At 51.5% G+C, this 13,800-nt stretch overlaps 4 protein-coding genes across 4 annotated transcripts; 2 read left to right on the top strand and 2 right to left on the bottom strand.

The window, feature by feature from the left end:
• Nucleotides 1-1,273: 1,273 nt before the first annotated feature.
• Nucleotides 1,274-3,206, top strand: HRG_06233 (sugar transporter domain-containing protein; the record flags this gene model as incomplete). The annotated part of the gene is made up of 8 exons (XM_044864704.1): nucleotides 1,274-1,379; nucleotides 1,456-1,533; nucleotides 1,607-1,843; nucleotides 1,904-2,329; nucleotides 2,383-2,525; nucleotides 2,592-2,767; nucleotides 2,825-2,900; nucleotides 2,964-3,206. The coding sequence occupies 8 exons, from the start codon at nucleotides 1,274-1,276 to the stop codon at nucleotides 3,204-3,206; spliced, it is 1,485 nt and encodes a 494-aa protein (XP_044721236.1).
• Nucleotides 3,207-3,821: 615 nt separating this feature from the next.
• On the bottom strand, nucleotides 3,822-4,894 carry HRG_06232 (SMP-30/Gluconolaconase/LRE-like domain-containing protein; the record flags this gene model as incomplete). The annotated part of the gene is made up of 3 exons (XM_044864703.1): nucleotides 3,822-4,119; nucleotides 4,191-4,496; nucleotides 4,572-4,894. 3 exons carry the CDS (start codon nucleotides 4,892-4,894, stop codon nucleotides 3,822-3,824), a joined length of 927 nt encoding a protein of 308 aa, XP_044721235.1.
• A 2,209-nt stretch (nucleotides 4,895-7,103) lies between these two features.
• On the bottom strand, nucleotides 7,104-9,138 carry HRG_06231 (flavin containing amine oxidoreductase domain-containing protein; the record flags this gene model as incomplete). The annotated part of the gene is made up of 7 exons (XM_044864702.1): nucleotides 7,104-8,116; nucleotides 8,191-8,443; nucleotides 8,512-8,531; nucleotides 8,594-8,624; nucleotides 8,680-8,817; nucleotides 8,908-8,938; nucleotides 9,014-9,138. The coding sequence occupies 7 exons, from the start codon at nucleotides 9,136-9,138 to the stop codon at nucleotides 7,104-7,106; spliced, it is 1,611 nt and encodes a 536-aa protein (XP_044721234.1).
• Nucleotides 9,139-10,958: 1,820 nt separating this feature from the next.
• HRG_06230 (amino acid permease domain-containing protein) lies at nucleotides 10,959-13,532 on the top strand (the record flags this gene model as incomplete). Its single annotated transcript, XM_044864701.1, has 16 exons — nucleotides 10,959-11,044; nucleotides 11,097-11,130; nucleotides 11,228-11,297; nucleotides 11,397-11,469; nucleotides 11,535-11,563; nucleotides 11,680-11,744; nucleotides 11,806-11,877; nucleotides 11,934-12,162; nucleotides 12,215-12,243; nucleotides 12,305-12,337; nucleotides 12,405-12,429; nucleotides 12,510-12,711; nucleotides 12,771-12,848; nucleotides 12,913-13,041; nucleotides 13,100-13,326; nucleotides 13,390-13,532. The coding sequence occupies 16 exons, from the start codon at nucleotides 10,959-10,961 to the stop codon at nucleotides 13,530-13,532; spliced, it is 1,524 nt and encodes a 507-aa protein (XP_044721233.1).
• Between the last annotated feature and the right edge of the window lie 268 nt (nucleotides 13,533-13,800).

Here is a 13,800-nt window from a genome sequence, read left to right as displayed (position 1 = left end):
TTCCAGGTCATACATGTGGCTAGAGACGTTGCAATTTTAGCAATGCTCGAGAGAGAAAGCGTGTGCCTCGTAAGTAGGCTCTTGGGAACGAAAGCGCTACTCTATTCTACCAAATTAAAAACAATCTAGTATTAGATACGCAACATTGAAGTTCACGGGTTGAACCAGCCAAAGGTCTTCACGCGGGAAACGCTACTCTGTGCCTGGGGCTGTCGGATACAGATGGCCCGAGTCTCGATAACAATATTGAACTTTTGAGGAAAACGGTCTTCCAACTATTCAATCAATATTTTTTTTGGTGTGTCGGAATCGCTTCCGGGGGTCTCTCCCCATGCAGGCGAACTGTGAAGAGAAGCGGCTAGATTGCGTTGCTATGCGTCGGCGAGCGATTCTAGTCATCGCCAAGGCATTCATCACGTTATTAAAGTACGAGAGCTAAGGTCCAATCCAGCGAAGAGCAAGCAACGATGTTGAATATCACCCAAGGCCACCGAAAACGTTCTGGGCCGGACATAGATGCGGGTGCTGGGATCTTGATAGTTTCCAAGCCGCTGTGGGGTTAGGCCCTCACACGCAGGCATAAAACATATCAATGACCCCTTGTTCTATATATGTCCAGTTATGGCAACATTGAAGGCAAATAGGTATGTACGCGAACCTTGTTACAAATCCAGCTGAGCAAGATACTTATGTGTTACCAAAGCTGACAGAACAACACGAGCTACGCACAGAAATTCATTTAATATATAGGCCAAATCCACGAAACGCATCTAAAGAAAATATCAATCATATTGCTGTCTTCCTGCTTTAACCCGATACCTCCGGCCATGTCGCCTTGGCTTCTCGAACGCTCGTTGAACCCCGATCCACCCTATAGATGTACTGTATCGTCCTCGGACGCTTCCGTGCAAGTCAAAACAGACCCTGCATATACAGCATGCGCGGTACACCCTTGAAGGTTTGGCATGTCTTGGAGACTTCTGCTGACTCTGAAAATGTGTTCCGCGAGGTCGAGTCTACCCGGGCCTCTTCCCCACAGCTTCGAGTTCCAGACTGCCATCCCGTCAGCAATTTAGAGTTTCTTGTTTTTCAAGATGGAACAGTGGTCGTGCTGAAGCAACGCCTTCGGAATCTCTTGCTTGGCAGTCCTGGATAAGTCTGCTTCCTCGCCCGTGCAACATCACTCTCCAGGTTCCCACTAAAATTGGCCTTCAGGCGTCCACATCATGCTCCATTGACAGCCCTTCAGCCGCATCTACATCACTCAGTAGTGATGGTGCGAGAACTTCACGGACGTGGGCTCCTGCTAACGATCAGCACGGTGACATCTCTCGGCTTCATGCTGATCGGGTACGACAACGGGCTCATGGGTGGACTTGGTAAGATAACTCTTCTCTGGCCGGTAGCCCCTGCTGGAATCAAGGCGTGAGGCGTTGGCTCACGGTGCGAGGCCAGTCAACTCGCCTGCGTTTAACGCGACGTTTCGCAGCCCCAAGCCGAGAATGATAGGGCTTATCGTGGCCATTTTCGAAAGTGGGTTCAACCTTGATATAATTAATTTCTTGGGACCTCTGCTGAAGACGGGAACGTCTCTGATTACGCATAGTTGGGTGCTTCCTTGGCTCCATCAGCGCCGCAGTATTTGGGGACCGCTTCGGACGTCGCCGAACCATTGGCCATGGCTGCTGGATCATGATAGTAGGCGCCGTCTTGCAAGCAACTTCTTTCAGCCGAGAACAGCTTATCATCGGCCGAATCGTGTCCGGCATCGGGCTAGGCATTGTCAACTCAACTGTTCCAGTCCTACAGGCAGAGTTTAGTCCCAGAGCAAGTCGGGGCATATGTTAGAACACCTCGCAAGAGCAAACTTCCCTGGAAACCATACTTGCTAACCGCGGTTCAGATGTCTGTGCCCAACTTTCGACGCTCAACTTTGGCATTTTTCTTGTTTATTGGATTGACTATGCCTTTTCATCTGGAATTCGCAGCTATGCATGGAGAGTGCCGGTCATTCTGCAATGCTTCTGCATTGTCCCCATCCTAGTAATCCTCCCGTTCATCCCAGAGACACCTCGATGGCTCGCTGCTCATGATCGGCCAGACGAGTGTCTCAAGGTCCTCGCCAGGATGCGATCGGCTGCGACTGATGATGCCGAAGTTCTGAAGATTCACGGCAACATACTCCAAACAGTTGCTCTAGAGTCGTCCATGAATTTAGGATCCTGGGGAGATTTTCTAAAAAATGACCAGGTCCAGTCTCAAAAGAGACTGCTCATCGCCTGCGCCATTCAGAGTTTCCAGCAGCTCGGCGGTATCAACGCTGTGATATGTGAGAATCCCTTCTTGTCATCACGGAATGTTAATAACCCTCCGCCTATGCAGATTACACGAGTACGCTCTTCGAGAAAAGTGTGGGATTTAGCCCACACATGTCCGCGCTCATGTCGGGAATACTGCAGACGTGGTTCTTCATCGCGTCGTTTATTCCGTGGTTCCTGATTGATAGAATAGGACGGAAACCCTTGGTAATGGTGGCCTGAGATCCCCAATGCTTGTTTCACCTGTTCCTAACTTGAAGCTCTCCCATATAGTTTCTCTCCATGATTAGCTTAATGGCCGGCGTCATGGCGATACAGGCAGGACTCATTTACCAAGTAGACAATGATACGCCCCGTGCCCATGGGGCCGCCATTGGGGCTGCAGTTATGCTTTTTGTTTTCCAAGGCGCCTTTACAGTTGGATTCCAAGCGACAGTCTGGGTGTATCCGTAAGTTTCTTGCCTCATTGCAGCGTCTGAATTCAACAGGCACCAACACGTTCGTAGCTCAGAGATCCTTCCGCTGCGACTGCGCCAGCGAGGCTCATCTCTATCCACGGCAGCAAACTGGATTTTCAACTACGTGAGTACATGAATACTCCCCTTTCAGCGCTGGATGGAAATATTCCCTAAACACTACGAATAGATGGTCGTACAAGTGACCCCTATTGCCATCGATAGAATTGGCTGGAGAACATATGTTATTTTTGCTGTTCTAAACTCCATTTGGGTACCAATTATATTTCTGTTCTTCCCCGAGACTAAGGGGCTTGAGTTGGAGGATGTGGATCGTCTCTTTGCAAAGCAAAACTTTCTCGATGACTCTACCAGAGTACAGCCTACTTCTGTGGCAGCGGTCCAGGTTGACTTTCATGAAAAATCCGTTTAAGACTAACAGGAGTGCAGCGTCGGGCTGCGGGGGCTCAACGATCGTCCGTCATGAGGACTTTCTCACGTTGGCATTAGCTGAGGTTTGGTCAACCTGTATTCTTTGAAACATGATTTCTCCAGCCCCTCTTCACTATATGCGTATTCACTGCTGGAAGTCCCCTGCTCATTCTCCTGCTGCCCCGAGCTTCCATGCCTAGGCTAGTTTGCAAATGTCAAGCGTGTCGATTCGCAGCCAACCAAGCTTGAAACTTTGTAGATCATGGTAAATTAGGGGTGAAAGACTCTTGGAAATCTGAGTCGCTCGTTCCATGCCATTTGTCATAATATATGGTCAACAAAATCATCTCGAGGGATCGTCACGGATCCTTTCTATCACACTTGCATACGCTCCGAGTTCCTCGAGTCATGCTTGAACACACAACCTCAAGTTGGCTATCTCCCAAGATCATAAACGCGAATACCCACGAAGCAAAGAGGCCGTTTAAGTATTTATTCATCACAGTCTAGAGGTGACGTATCTTGAGCTATGAGGCGCTATGGTTGAAAATGATGTATGAGCTGAAGCGAAATCAGAACACCATAACCCGCTCAAACACAGAGGAAGACCTCTCAGTCAAATGTTCAAGAGAGCCCCTTTGGTGCGACCCCCTAGTTGAGCCACCCAGATCTTGTTCTCATTCAAGATAAACATCTGCCCGTCGCGGCCAAAACAGAAATTCGCTGCGCCGCCCTCGATCAAGATCTTGCCCAACAAGACGCCTCCCGGGGACCAGATATTAATGCCGTCACCGCAGCCACTATAGACATTACCTTCCTGGTCCGTCTTGATCCCGTCGGGAATTCCCACATCGGCCATGGCAAAGACCCTTCTGTTGGTGAGGAATGGCTGGTCTGTCACGTCAAAGGCATAACTGGATGGCCGGTAAGTCTTGTGATCCAAACGCAGTGGGGGATTCAGGCAAGATGAAGCGGGGATTCTTACATTTGCGATACTCGGCTCTCGTCCTTGGATCCATCGCCATGGGTCGAATCTGTATCCGTGATGTAGATAATCTTCTGGTCCGGGCTGAATGCTATTCCGTTTGGTCGTCCGAAGCCATCCGCCATGACACGGATTGAATTTGTCTTGGGGTCAAACCTGTAGACCTGCTGGGGAAGCCTCGGAGGAGGCCGAATACCCTGTTCGGATCCATATTTGGGATCCGTGAACCAGAGCGATCCATCTTTGTGTGCAACAACGTCGTTAGGAGAGTTGAATGGACGGCTGATGAATTTATCCACAAGCATGCTGGAGTTGTACGGCGGTTTCAGTTCCATCAAAGCAAGACCCCCCGCCGTGTTATTGTCCCCCTGTACGCAAAACACGATGCCGTGCAGATAGTTGACGCCTCCGTTTGGCAGTGGTAGCACGGTAGGCGGATTGATCTCCTCGGCGCGCGCCTTGGACCCATCCTTGGGCAACACGACCCGGGAGATTTGGGTCCTTTTTTGCCTGGTTTCCTGGTCCGTGATGAAGTTGCTCGTCACATATAGAGTGTCTTCATTGTCTGATGGGATAAAGACACCTGCCTCGTGGGCAAACTGATAGTCTTTATTCTCGAGAAGCACTTCAAGGGTAGGGGCATCTCCAAAGATGTTGTGGACAGCGGAGTCATGCCTTTGGAACGAGGATAGATCGGCTGCCATGACGGACAAGTTTCCGATGGCGGCCGTAGGAAGAAATCTCATTTCTGTCTCTACGCGGGTTGCAGACACGAGAGAAGAACTTGTTGCCTCGGGACTGTCGGAAATGCAGGTACGGTGGGAATTGAAGGGGAGAGCCGATGAATTAAGTTCGCCGCTTACACGCGCATGACTGGATTCATTTGCTCCCGTTCCAAGACCCGCTCCCGGCCCACCACAAGCGACTCTAATTTCTGGATCGCCATGGTGGTGGCTGTTGTTGCTAGTTATGTGGACCTTGCATTAATAAGAGACTTGTTTGATTGCGCCGACCTTGATGAAAGAAGGGGGTCTACAGGTGCGACTTTATATGTACATGACATGCCCAAAACAACAGGATTCCTTACTAATAATGAACAAACCGAAAACTGTGAATTCCCCGTGTGTCTCACAAGTTGACTGCCTCCCGCGGCGTCCCTGTTGCCCTCGGCTGTTTCCGTCACCATTATTCTCTTGGTTGGCGCACCCCGTGGTGTTACTCGTTGGTTTAATTCCTACACCATGGCCTAATTCCTACAAGTTGGTCTAATTCCTATTACGACATTGGTCTGTGACAGCTGTCCTGCAGCAATCACACCTGGTGCTCCGCAGCCCGACCACAGACCAGGATGGGTCACTGGTGCAACTTTGATAACAGGGTATTAATGCGACTGGGATCTTGCTCAGTGGTGCGTCTTGCATAAGCACTCTACGTAGGAACATGTCTACGGTATAAATAAAAGGGGCTCCAAAATGGGGCTGAAGATTTCTAGTCATGCTTCTCAAAAGGGTTTTCCCGTAGTGTCGAATCCAAGAGGCCACAACAGCCCTGTAAATGTATTTGTAGACACTATTTAGAATGCATCCATGCACTTGCCCATTACACGGACACCACCGGATGGCCCCTACCAAGCACGTTGCGCCTACAAAGTATTACATGAACGTAATAGCTTACCCGCCCTGTAACGCAACGTAGTTACTGGCCTCTTGGCAGTCGGCAGCTATGAGAGCACAGTCTGCCCACTGCGCAGCCCACTCACTCACTGGCTGTCTCATCCCACATTCGCGGCTCATGCTAAAACGGCATGAAGCAATCAATGCACACCCGGTGCACTTGCCCGCGGCAATTGATAATGTGTGCGAATGCGAGGAATCAGGGGGTCAGCACCAGTTGCCGAGTCCCTCCAGAAGGCGCGGGCCTCCACTTTGGGTCCATAGGGCTTAAAACTCAAATCGCGTAAAGACTCGCTACAGATTCTTTGGATCTCTCATCCATGCAACTCCACTGTGGAGGCCGCCCGAAATTTGGGACGAAGACGCTGGCCAGCCGGCAAAGGGACAAAGCTATTCAATTGCCGACGGGAACTTGGGTTGCCGCGCATGAGACAACCCGGATGGAGAGCAACGACATGATCCACTTCCTTGATCAGACCAAGTAGTTCGATACTGCTTGTTGGTGTTGATGTTAAACACGAATGCGGGAGCTCGGGTTTTGCTCGCAGGGGCGTTCATCGCAAACACGCAGCCTCAACATCTTGATTGATCCTGCGCCATCGCAGCATGTGGTATATTATACACTCTGCGCGCATAATGAAGGCTTCCACGTCTCCCCTCGTCGTCACCGGACACCGGATACTTGCTGAGGCTGTCAGGGATCTGTGTGTACAGGTTTTCAGCAGTAGGTGTGGCTGGATGTGACTGATGTCCCAGGATAAGCAGTAAGGGCTTCTCGATTCGCCCCTGGGCAGTGAGTGACGGATGACTATGAATCCATTGCTTACCAACGATTTGACCTTCTAAGCTGCCAAGGGATCAGGAAGTCAAGTGACGAATTTCCGCGCGGGGCCTGCAGCATCTATGCTATACGTCTTGGCAAAGCTTTCGAATTGGAATTTTGTAGCCGGCGTTGTTCCAGATATATCATCCCAATTTAACACGCAAGGAGATGCAAAGCCCCGTGAATGCAGCTAATTTATCAGGAGCCCGAATACTCGATTCTGGGGGGGCAGCAAATTAACTCGGATACACAATAGGGAGCGGGAAGACGCCATTTGCTGCCAAAGCTCTGGCTTCAACCATTGCGTGAATATGCGCGTTGAATGACAACAATTGTTTAGCTACATGAAAGTATCATATATCATTTCTCATTTCACCTGAGTAGGCAAACCGTACAATCTCATGAAAGCGAATCGCATCACCCCTCGGATTTGCTGACGAGGACGCCCCTGTTCGCCCAACCGTTGCGCCAGGTGTAATGCTCTAATGGTGAAGTCCCGTGCAGCTCCTCGTAGTGTGTCCGCGGCCCGCATTGTTCTGGCCCGTCGTCAAGCTTGACGCAGCGATCTTGGACAAGCCCGGCAACTTGTGCCCCAGCTTCGCGGCCCTCGAACCAGGCACCGTGGAGGAATCCAAAATACTGGGCACTAGCTGCCTCGCCGGCAAACCAGAGTCGGCCTACGTTGGCCCGCAGGTTCTGGTGCATTTCCAGGGTTGTCCCGATGGGCCAGTTCGAATAGCTGCCAAACGCCCACGGCGTCTTTGTCCATCGTGGATACATGAAAGCGGTCGGTTCCGGTATCGTCTTGTCTGGAAACATGTCGCGCAGCACTTCCAGGGCCTCCTGCTTGGTCTCTTCGTCTGATTGTTGCTCGATTCGATAGGACTCGTCATGCGTGACAGTGACGAAGATGATGTTGGACCCCGGCAAGAATCCTTCGGTGGACAGCGACTGCCAGAGAGTATAGTATCCGCGAGTGGTTGGGGATGCGTAGAGAAGGTATTGCGTGTCTTGAGGCCAAAACGTCTCGTTGAATTGGAAAAATATTTTGCTATAGGTGCCCATGGAAAACTTTCGAATTGCCGTCTCCTTCCACTTGGGCAGCTCAGGGCTAAACTGGACTACATCGCTCTGCAGAACGCCCAGCGAAAAGGTGCAAATGGCGTAGGCGGCAGATACACAGCTCCCATCGTCGGCGTATACGGTCACGCCGCTGTCGGAGTGGGAGATGTTCGCAACCTTGTTCCTCAGCAACAGTCGTTGGTCGTCGGGCTGCAAGAATGACGATGCCTCGCCCGTGATTATGGAACTGAAGCCACGCGGATCAATGACGAAGTTATTTTCGTCACTGAACTTGGCTAGGGTTAGGCTATCACTCGCCGCCCCAAAGATCATGGATGATTCTTCGGGAGGGTAGGCAGCTTCAAAATCTTTGTTTTTGGTACCATTAGAGAGACTCGATACTCATTTTGCGATCACGGCAGTTTCTCAGAGAAGCACTCACCCCAGCTCCAGTACTCGATCGCTTGTGCAGCCATATCTCCGTGCTTGGGACTCCATCCAGCCAAGCCCAGCCCACTGCGAACGCTCTGATCTTGCAGATTTTCGACGAGGAGCTTGGCAGCCTCTACGTTCATGCGGCCGTGGGCCTCTTCGAAAGTTCCGAGGAGATGGCTGTAATCTGTGTAGCCCGTCTCGTTATAAGTAAGGATGGATTTGTAATTTGAATAGGTGTTTTCCAGACGGTACTTCTTTGCCTTGGATACCAGTCAGTCCCTCATGCCCGCCAGCAGCGTTTCGTCGAGGCTTGCCCGTCAATACTTACCAAGGTCCATACAGGGTTTTCTAATCACAGTATTAGTTTAAGAGCAGGTAAATTCACCGGCAAAAGGGTGAAAAGGACTTACCTGGCCCCCCTGGCCTGGCCAGCCCCGAGATCTGTGTCGATTGCTTGTGAGATGACCGAAGAGCTTTTGAGCGAGGGTCGACGCACCCAGTTGGCACCTAATTCCACCGTGTACGGCGAACCGTCTTCCTTTGCGCCAAAGGTTGTGTGATGGGCACGCCCGCCGATTCTGTCCTGATACTCGAGGATGAGGAAATCCGATATGGAGGCATTTGACAATGCTTGCTATTCTAGAGTCAGGCCACAGGATACCAAGTACATGGCAGAAGTTTCGCGGCAGCTTGTTTTCTCGTTATATCAGCAGAATCAACTTACAGCGGCAGCTATACCAGCCATGCCTCCACCCCTTCAAACGAGCTTCAGCTAGGTTTCTTCACGTCCCCGCCATGATGCCGCGAGCGGGGACCGGCGAGTGACATACAAGACGGCGACCGTGGTTTTCCTGCAGGAATCATGTTGCTGAAGGGGCTGCGCGACAGCGGCCTGTGAGGAATGGACGGCCAACGCCACAATGGCAAGGGCGACAAGCGATGATTTGGAAAGCATTGGCGAGCTGGGTTGGATTTGGCTGCAAAAAGAGCTCAAGCGTCACCGCCGGACACGGCTCTGGAGTGCGGCCGAGACTCGGTCCCCTTCTTATATGTACCAAAACGCCTTGCATGCATTGAGACTGTTGTCGGCACACACAACCGCCAAACAAAGATTCCAGACCTGCGACAGGTGCATCGTACAAGCCCCGTACCTGTTGACAGGGTACAGGGACTCCTTTGCTGTCGTAGCTGGCCGGCACGCCGAAAGTAGCTCTACTCTCTCCGCACTCAGCTCAATGCCCGAGACAAGTATCTCGCTTAACTACACCGCTCTAGCATCCGTTTGTCAAGTCTTCAGCGTTTATATATCATGCTTGAGCGCTAGTGAGTGTAGAAGAAGAGTAGCAAGGCCGTATGATTTGCTTTGTCACGCACTAAAATCTCACCGCCGACCTCACAGGCAAACATAGGCAGATAGGCCATACCGAATATTTAATCCATCCCCGCTGAACCAACAAGGTTGCTTGGGATAATTACAACAGGTGTTGAAACGGCACTGTAATCAAATGTCGCTACAGATCTTGTCTTAACCTTGATAGGCACAAAAATATCATCTTCCGGCTTCCCATGGCAAAGCTACCGACAAGTGTTGGTCAAGCCATGCGGAGTAAAGTAACGAGCGATGAAGTCAGTTCCTTGGCAGCTGGTTGGCACTCTGCCGGGCACCTTGGGAAAGGTGCTTGAAAGTTAGAACTGAGGTGGTACTGCCCCGGCATGGTGCTGATAAGATGCCAAGTCGGTACAGTCCCGGCGACGAGAAGGGCTGTGGCTGTCTCATGCGGGCACCTTTGGCGCGGTCCTGGCACCGTGGGGCATAAGGCATATAGCTCTGCACTTATCTTCGGCTAGAAGTGGTCGGACAGGGTCTCATGGACGTGTTTGCCAAGGCGAGACATGCGTATGCTCGTGGCAATCCCCGACCCGTGTACTTCATGTTTAAGAGGGCCACGTGAGATCAGCCACGAAGTGCAGCCCTTTTTATAATGTGATATCGCTACATCAACACGAAGAGCTGGGTAACACCAAGCGGAGGTGGCCGATCAAAGCTCATGCGCTCGGGGCTCGTCTGTATTTGTTGGGGCCGATGACACGGTCAGCCGTACGAAGCACTCGTACGTGCGCATGACTTGCAAGCAGCACATACTTCTGGGATTACGCGCAAGTCCACAGTAAGCCGGTCGAGCTGAGGCCGCTCGGTCGTTAAAGATCGGGCCAAACTTGGAGTCCTCGCCGACGAAAAGACTCATGTGACAATTCCGACCGGACGGCTTCGGGTCTCCGACCCCAGTTGTCCACCGATAATCGCAAGCCAGATCAGGGCATTGTCCTGGGGGACCCAGGCGGCATCGCTCCATATCTGATACCCCCAGGCGATACTACTCTTTCGGCTTGAGCCGCTCCTTGAACAAGATCTACATGCGCCTATGGCTTTCCCCGCACGCCTAGTCAACATTTCACCCGCCCCGTGGGCCCCGAGGATCCGAATCGGTTGGAAGCTGAGGCCTCAACTACTGCGCCTCGACTGTTGGCGCCTTGAGGTCCACCCAGACTGTCAGTTGGGTCGGTCGAATTTACCTGAAACAGATAGCGTAGCAACAGTCGTGACTGCATACTGTGCCTCTTTCGGCGACGGTGCGTTGCTCTCTTTGGGAACAATACATTGACATTGCACGCTGCAGATCCTTTTAATTGATCTCCTGACGTCTTCCCGTGCCTTTGGCCGGTGCCGGCCCTTTACCATTTGCTCTCGCCCGTGTCAAACAGAATCAACCAACGATGAAGCGGAATGGCAGACACGACGACGATGCGCAGCTCGCGGCCATGGGCCACAAGCCTGAGCTGAAGCGCAATTTCTCGGCCTTGTGAGAGTGCTCTAGTCTTGCCGCATGGCATAGCTGACGAGTGGTTTCTTAGGTCGATGCTCGGTTTGGCCTTTGCTGTTTTGAACGTGAGACCCCCAGCCTGCTTCACGCCCTTGACCAGTCAGCGATGCATCACCCCTCTTGAAGAAAACTCCTTGTTAACCGTTTCTTCATCGTGGCAAGTCTTGGACTGCACTCTCGGCAAGCCTGCCGGTCAGCTTGACGTCTGGCGGTAGCGCGAGCATTGTTTGGGGTTCGTGTGCACTCCCCATGAATGTGATAGCAGCCGCACACATACGCACGCACGCACGCTCGGAAATGCAGAGCCGCTTCTGATTGTCATCATTCGCAGGTCTCGTCACGGCTGGTATCTGCAACTTGTGCATTGCAGCATCCCTTGCGGAATTTCTCTCGGCTTACCCGACGTGAGTCCAGGCCGCCACCCCTTCTCAGCCGGGCCTCGGCTTAGCTGAATCCTTGTGCCGTACAGTGCGGGGGGTCAGTATCATTGGGTAGCTGGTAAGCATCTGTCGTCCCTGTTCCTTCGGTTCGAGTTGCTTACAGAACGCACCAATAGCTAGTATGCCTCTTGTTTCCACCCAACCGCACACAGTCTCTAATCATCTCCAATAAAGTTTCGTGGCCGAGATGTGTTCCCATTCTGTCTTGGGTCACCGGCTGGATAAACGTTGCCGGTTGGGTTCGGCGCCCCCGATGTTCCTGTTCTTTCTGGGGTTGTACCTCTGACATCGCCCCTTTAGATTGCTCTTGTTGCTACGAATGCGCTGCTGTCTAGCCAGCTCATTTTAGGCATCATATCATTGCTACACACGGTAGGTCACAGGCGTCAAGCTGCTTTGCTTCAACTCTTCGCTCATCAATGCTTAAGGGTTATGAGGCGCAACGATGGCACCAATTTCTGATTTACATTGGATTGACGTTGCTCTCGTTTGCTATCAACGCCTCTCTGAACTCCCTACTGCCATTGGTATATAAAGGAGCCTTCGTGTGGTCGATTGGAGGGTTTGTCCTCGTTTGTATCACGGTGCTCGCTTGTGCGTCTCCGAGCTACAACTCGTCATACTTTGTCTTTCGTGACTTTATCAACAAGACAGGATGTAAGTACTTCACATTATAAAGGGTTAAGAGGCTTACTGAATTCATCTCCAGGGCCGGATGGTATCGCTTGGCTCCTTGGGGTGAGTTGAGCTCATATCCAAAGAAAAGCGACTTGACGTTAGTCGGTTAATGGTATTTCAGCTTCTTCAAGGAGGGCTTGGTGTCACTGCCTTTGTAAGTTTCTCGGCTCAGGACCAGGAAAGAAAGAGATCTCTGAGCTCACACCTTGGACTCGTGCCAGGATGCTGTGGCACACATGATTGAAGGTAAGACGTGAGAAAAGGCAGGCCCTCGCGCCAGGATTCTCCAAGATAGCCAGTCTCAGCGCTGATGGGAACTGCTTCAGAGATCCCATCCGCCTCGATAGAAGGCCCAAAGATTATGGTTTTCTGTGTGGGGATTGGGACGTGCACTGGTGCAATCTTCTTGATCGTGCTGCTGTTTGTCGCCGGCAACATCAGCGACGTGATTGAATCAAGCGCAGGTCCGCTTCTGCAGATATTCTATCATGCGACGAAAAGCCATGTCGGTGCCATCTGCCTGCTCATGTAAGTGGTGTGATCTCACTTCGGAATCAGCCGTGTATGAGTGGACACTGACTGTCAAGGTTGCCGCTTGTATGTCTCATCTTTGCCACTTTGAGCGTCATGACAACCAGCAGTCGCATGATTTTTGCATTCGCCCGGTACGTGTTGTCTCGAAGTCAGATGAAGCTTCTTTAGGCAATGCTTACAAGTATGGACAAAAAGTGACGGCGGTTTGCCAGCCTCCCCGTTCTTCGCAAAGGTCCATCCCCGACTTGGTTTGCCACTGAACGCATTGATCCTTACATCAGCAATCGTGGTTCTTTTTGGGTTTATTTTCTTGGGATCAACGAGGTGCGTCAACTCATGAAGCCGTAGAAGCCTGAGCTGTGTGCTGAAAGCCAAGCAACAGCGCATTCAACGCCATCATCTCGGCCTCCGTCGTGGCACTGGACCTGTCGTATGCGATGCCAATTGCTGTGAACTGTTTGCAAGGGCGAAATACTCTTCCAGAGAGAAAATGGCGGCTGCCAGGCTGGTTCGGGTGGACCGCAGATCTCATTGCTCTTGCATACATTTCTCTGACCACCGTCCTTTTCCTCTTCCCTCCATCACGACCCGTCACCGGAACGAATATGAGTGAGTGGCAAGCCCAGTGAACCGTTTCCCATAGTCGAATGTGCGCTGAGCAGCAGTGAGTAGACTACTGCATTGTTGCATTTGCCATGATAGTCACCGTCTCCGCCCTCCAGTGGATCGTGGATGGGCGAAAAAACTTTAAAGGGCCACGAGTGAATACTCTCAGCGCCGAGGCTGAGAATACAAACAGCGAGCCAAAGGTGTAGTCGCGAATGGTATTGCGAGTTTTTTCTTCCACTCGCTGGCTCAGATGATGAAAGCACATCTTGGCTACAAGTTAATAATAGAAAGCGCTAAATCGGGCCCACCGAATCGGGCGGGACGTGCCGCCGCCTTTAGTGAGCTCGACAGTGAGGGGCAGGAGCAGCCCCGAGGTATTTATCACTAGTTATTATTAGGTCTTTATATTAAGAAAAGAGGGTATATATTATAGGATAAAGGATAGATCTACTAGGTACGAGGCAGGGATAGATA

This window comes from Hirsutella rhossiliensis, assembly GCF_020360975.1.
Source record: "Hirsutella rhossiliensis strain HR02 chromosome Unknown scaffold00005, whole genome shotgun sequence".
NCBI classification, from domain to species: Eukaryota; Fungi; Ascomycota; class Sordariomycetes; order Hypocreales; family Ophiocordycipitaceae; genus Hirsutella; species Hirsutella rhossiliensis.
Note: the sequence above shows the minus strand (reverse complement) of the source record. Positions and strands in the feature narration are given on the sequence as shown.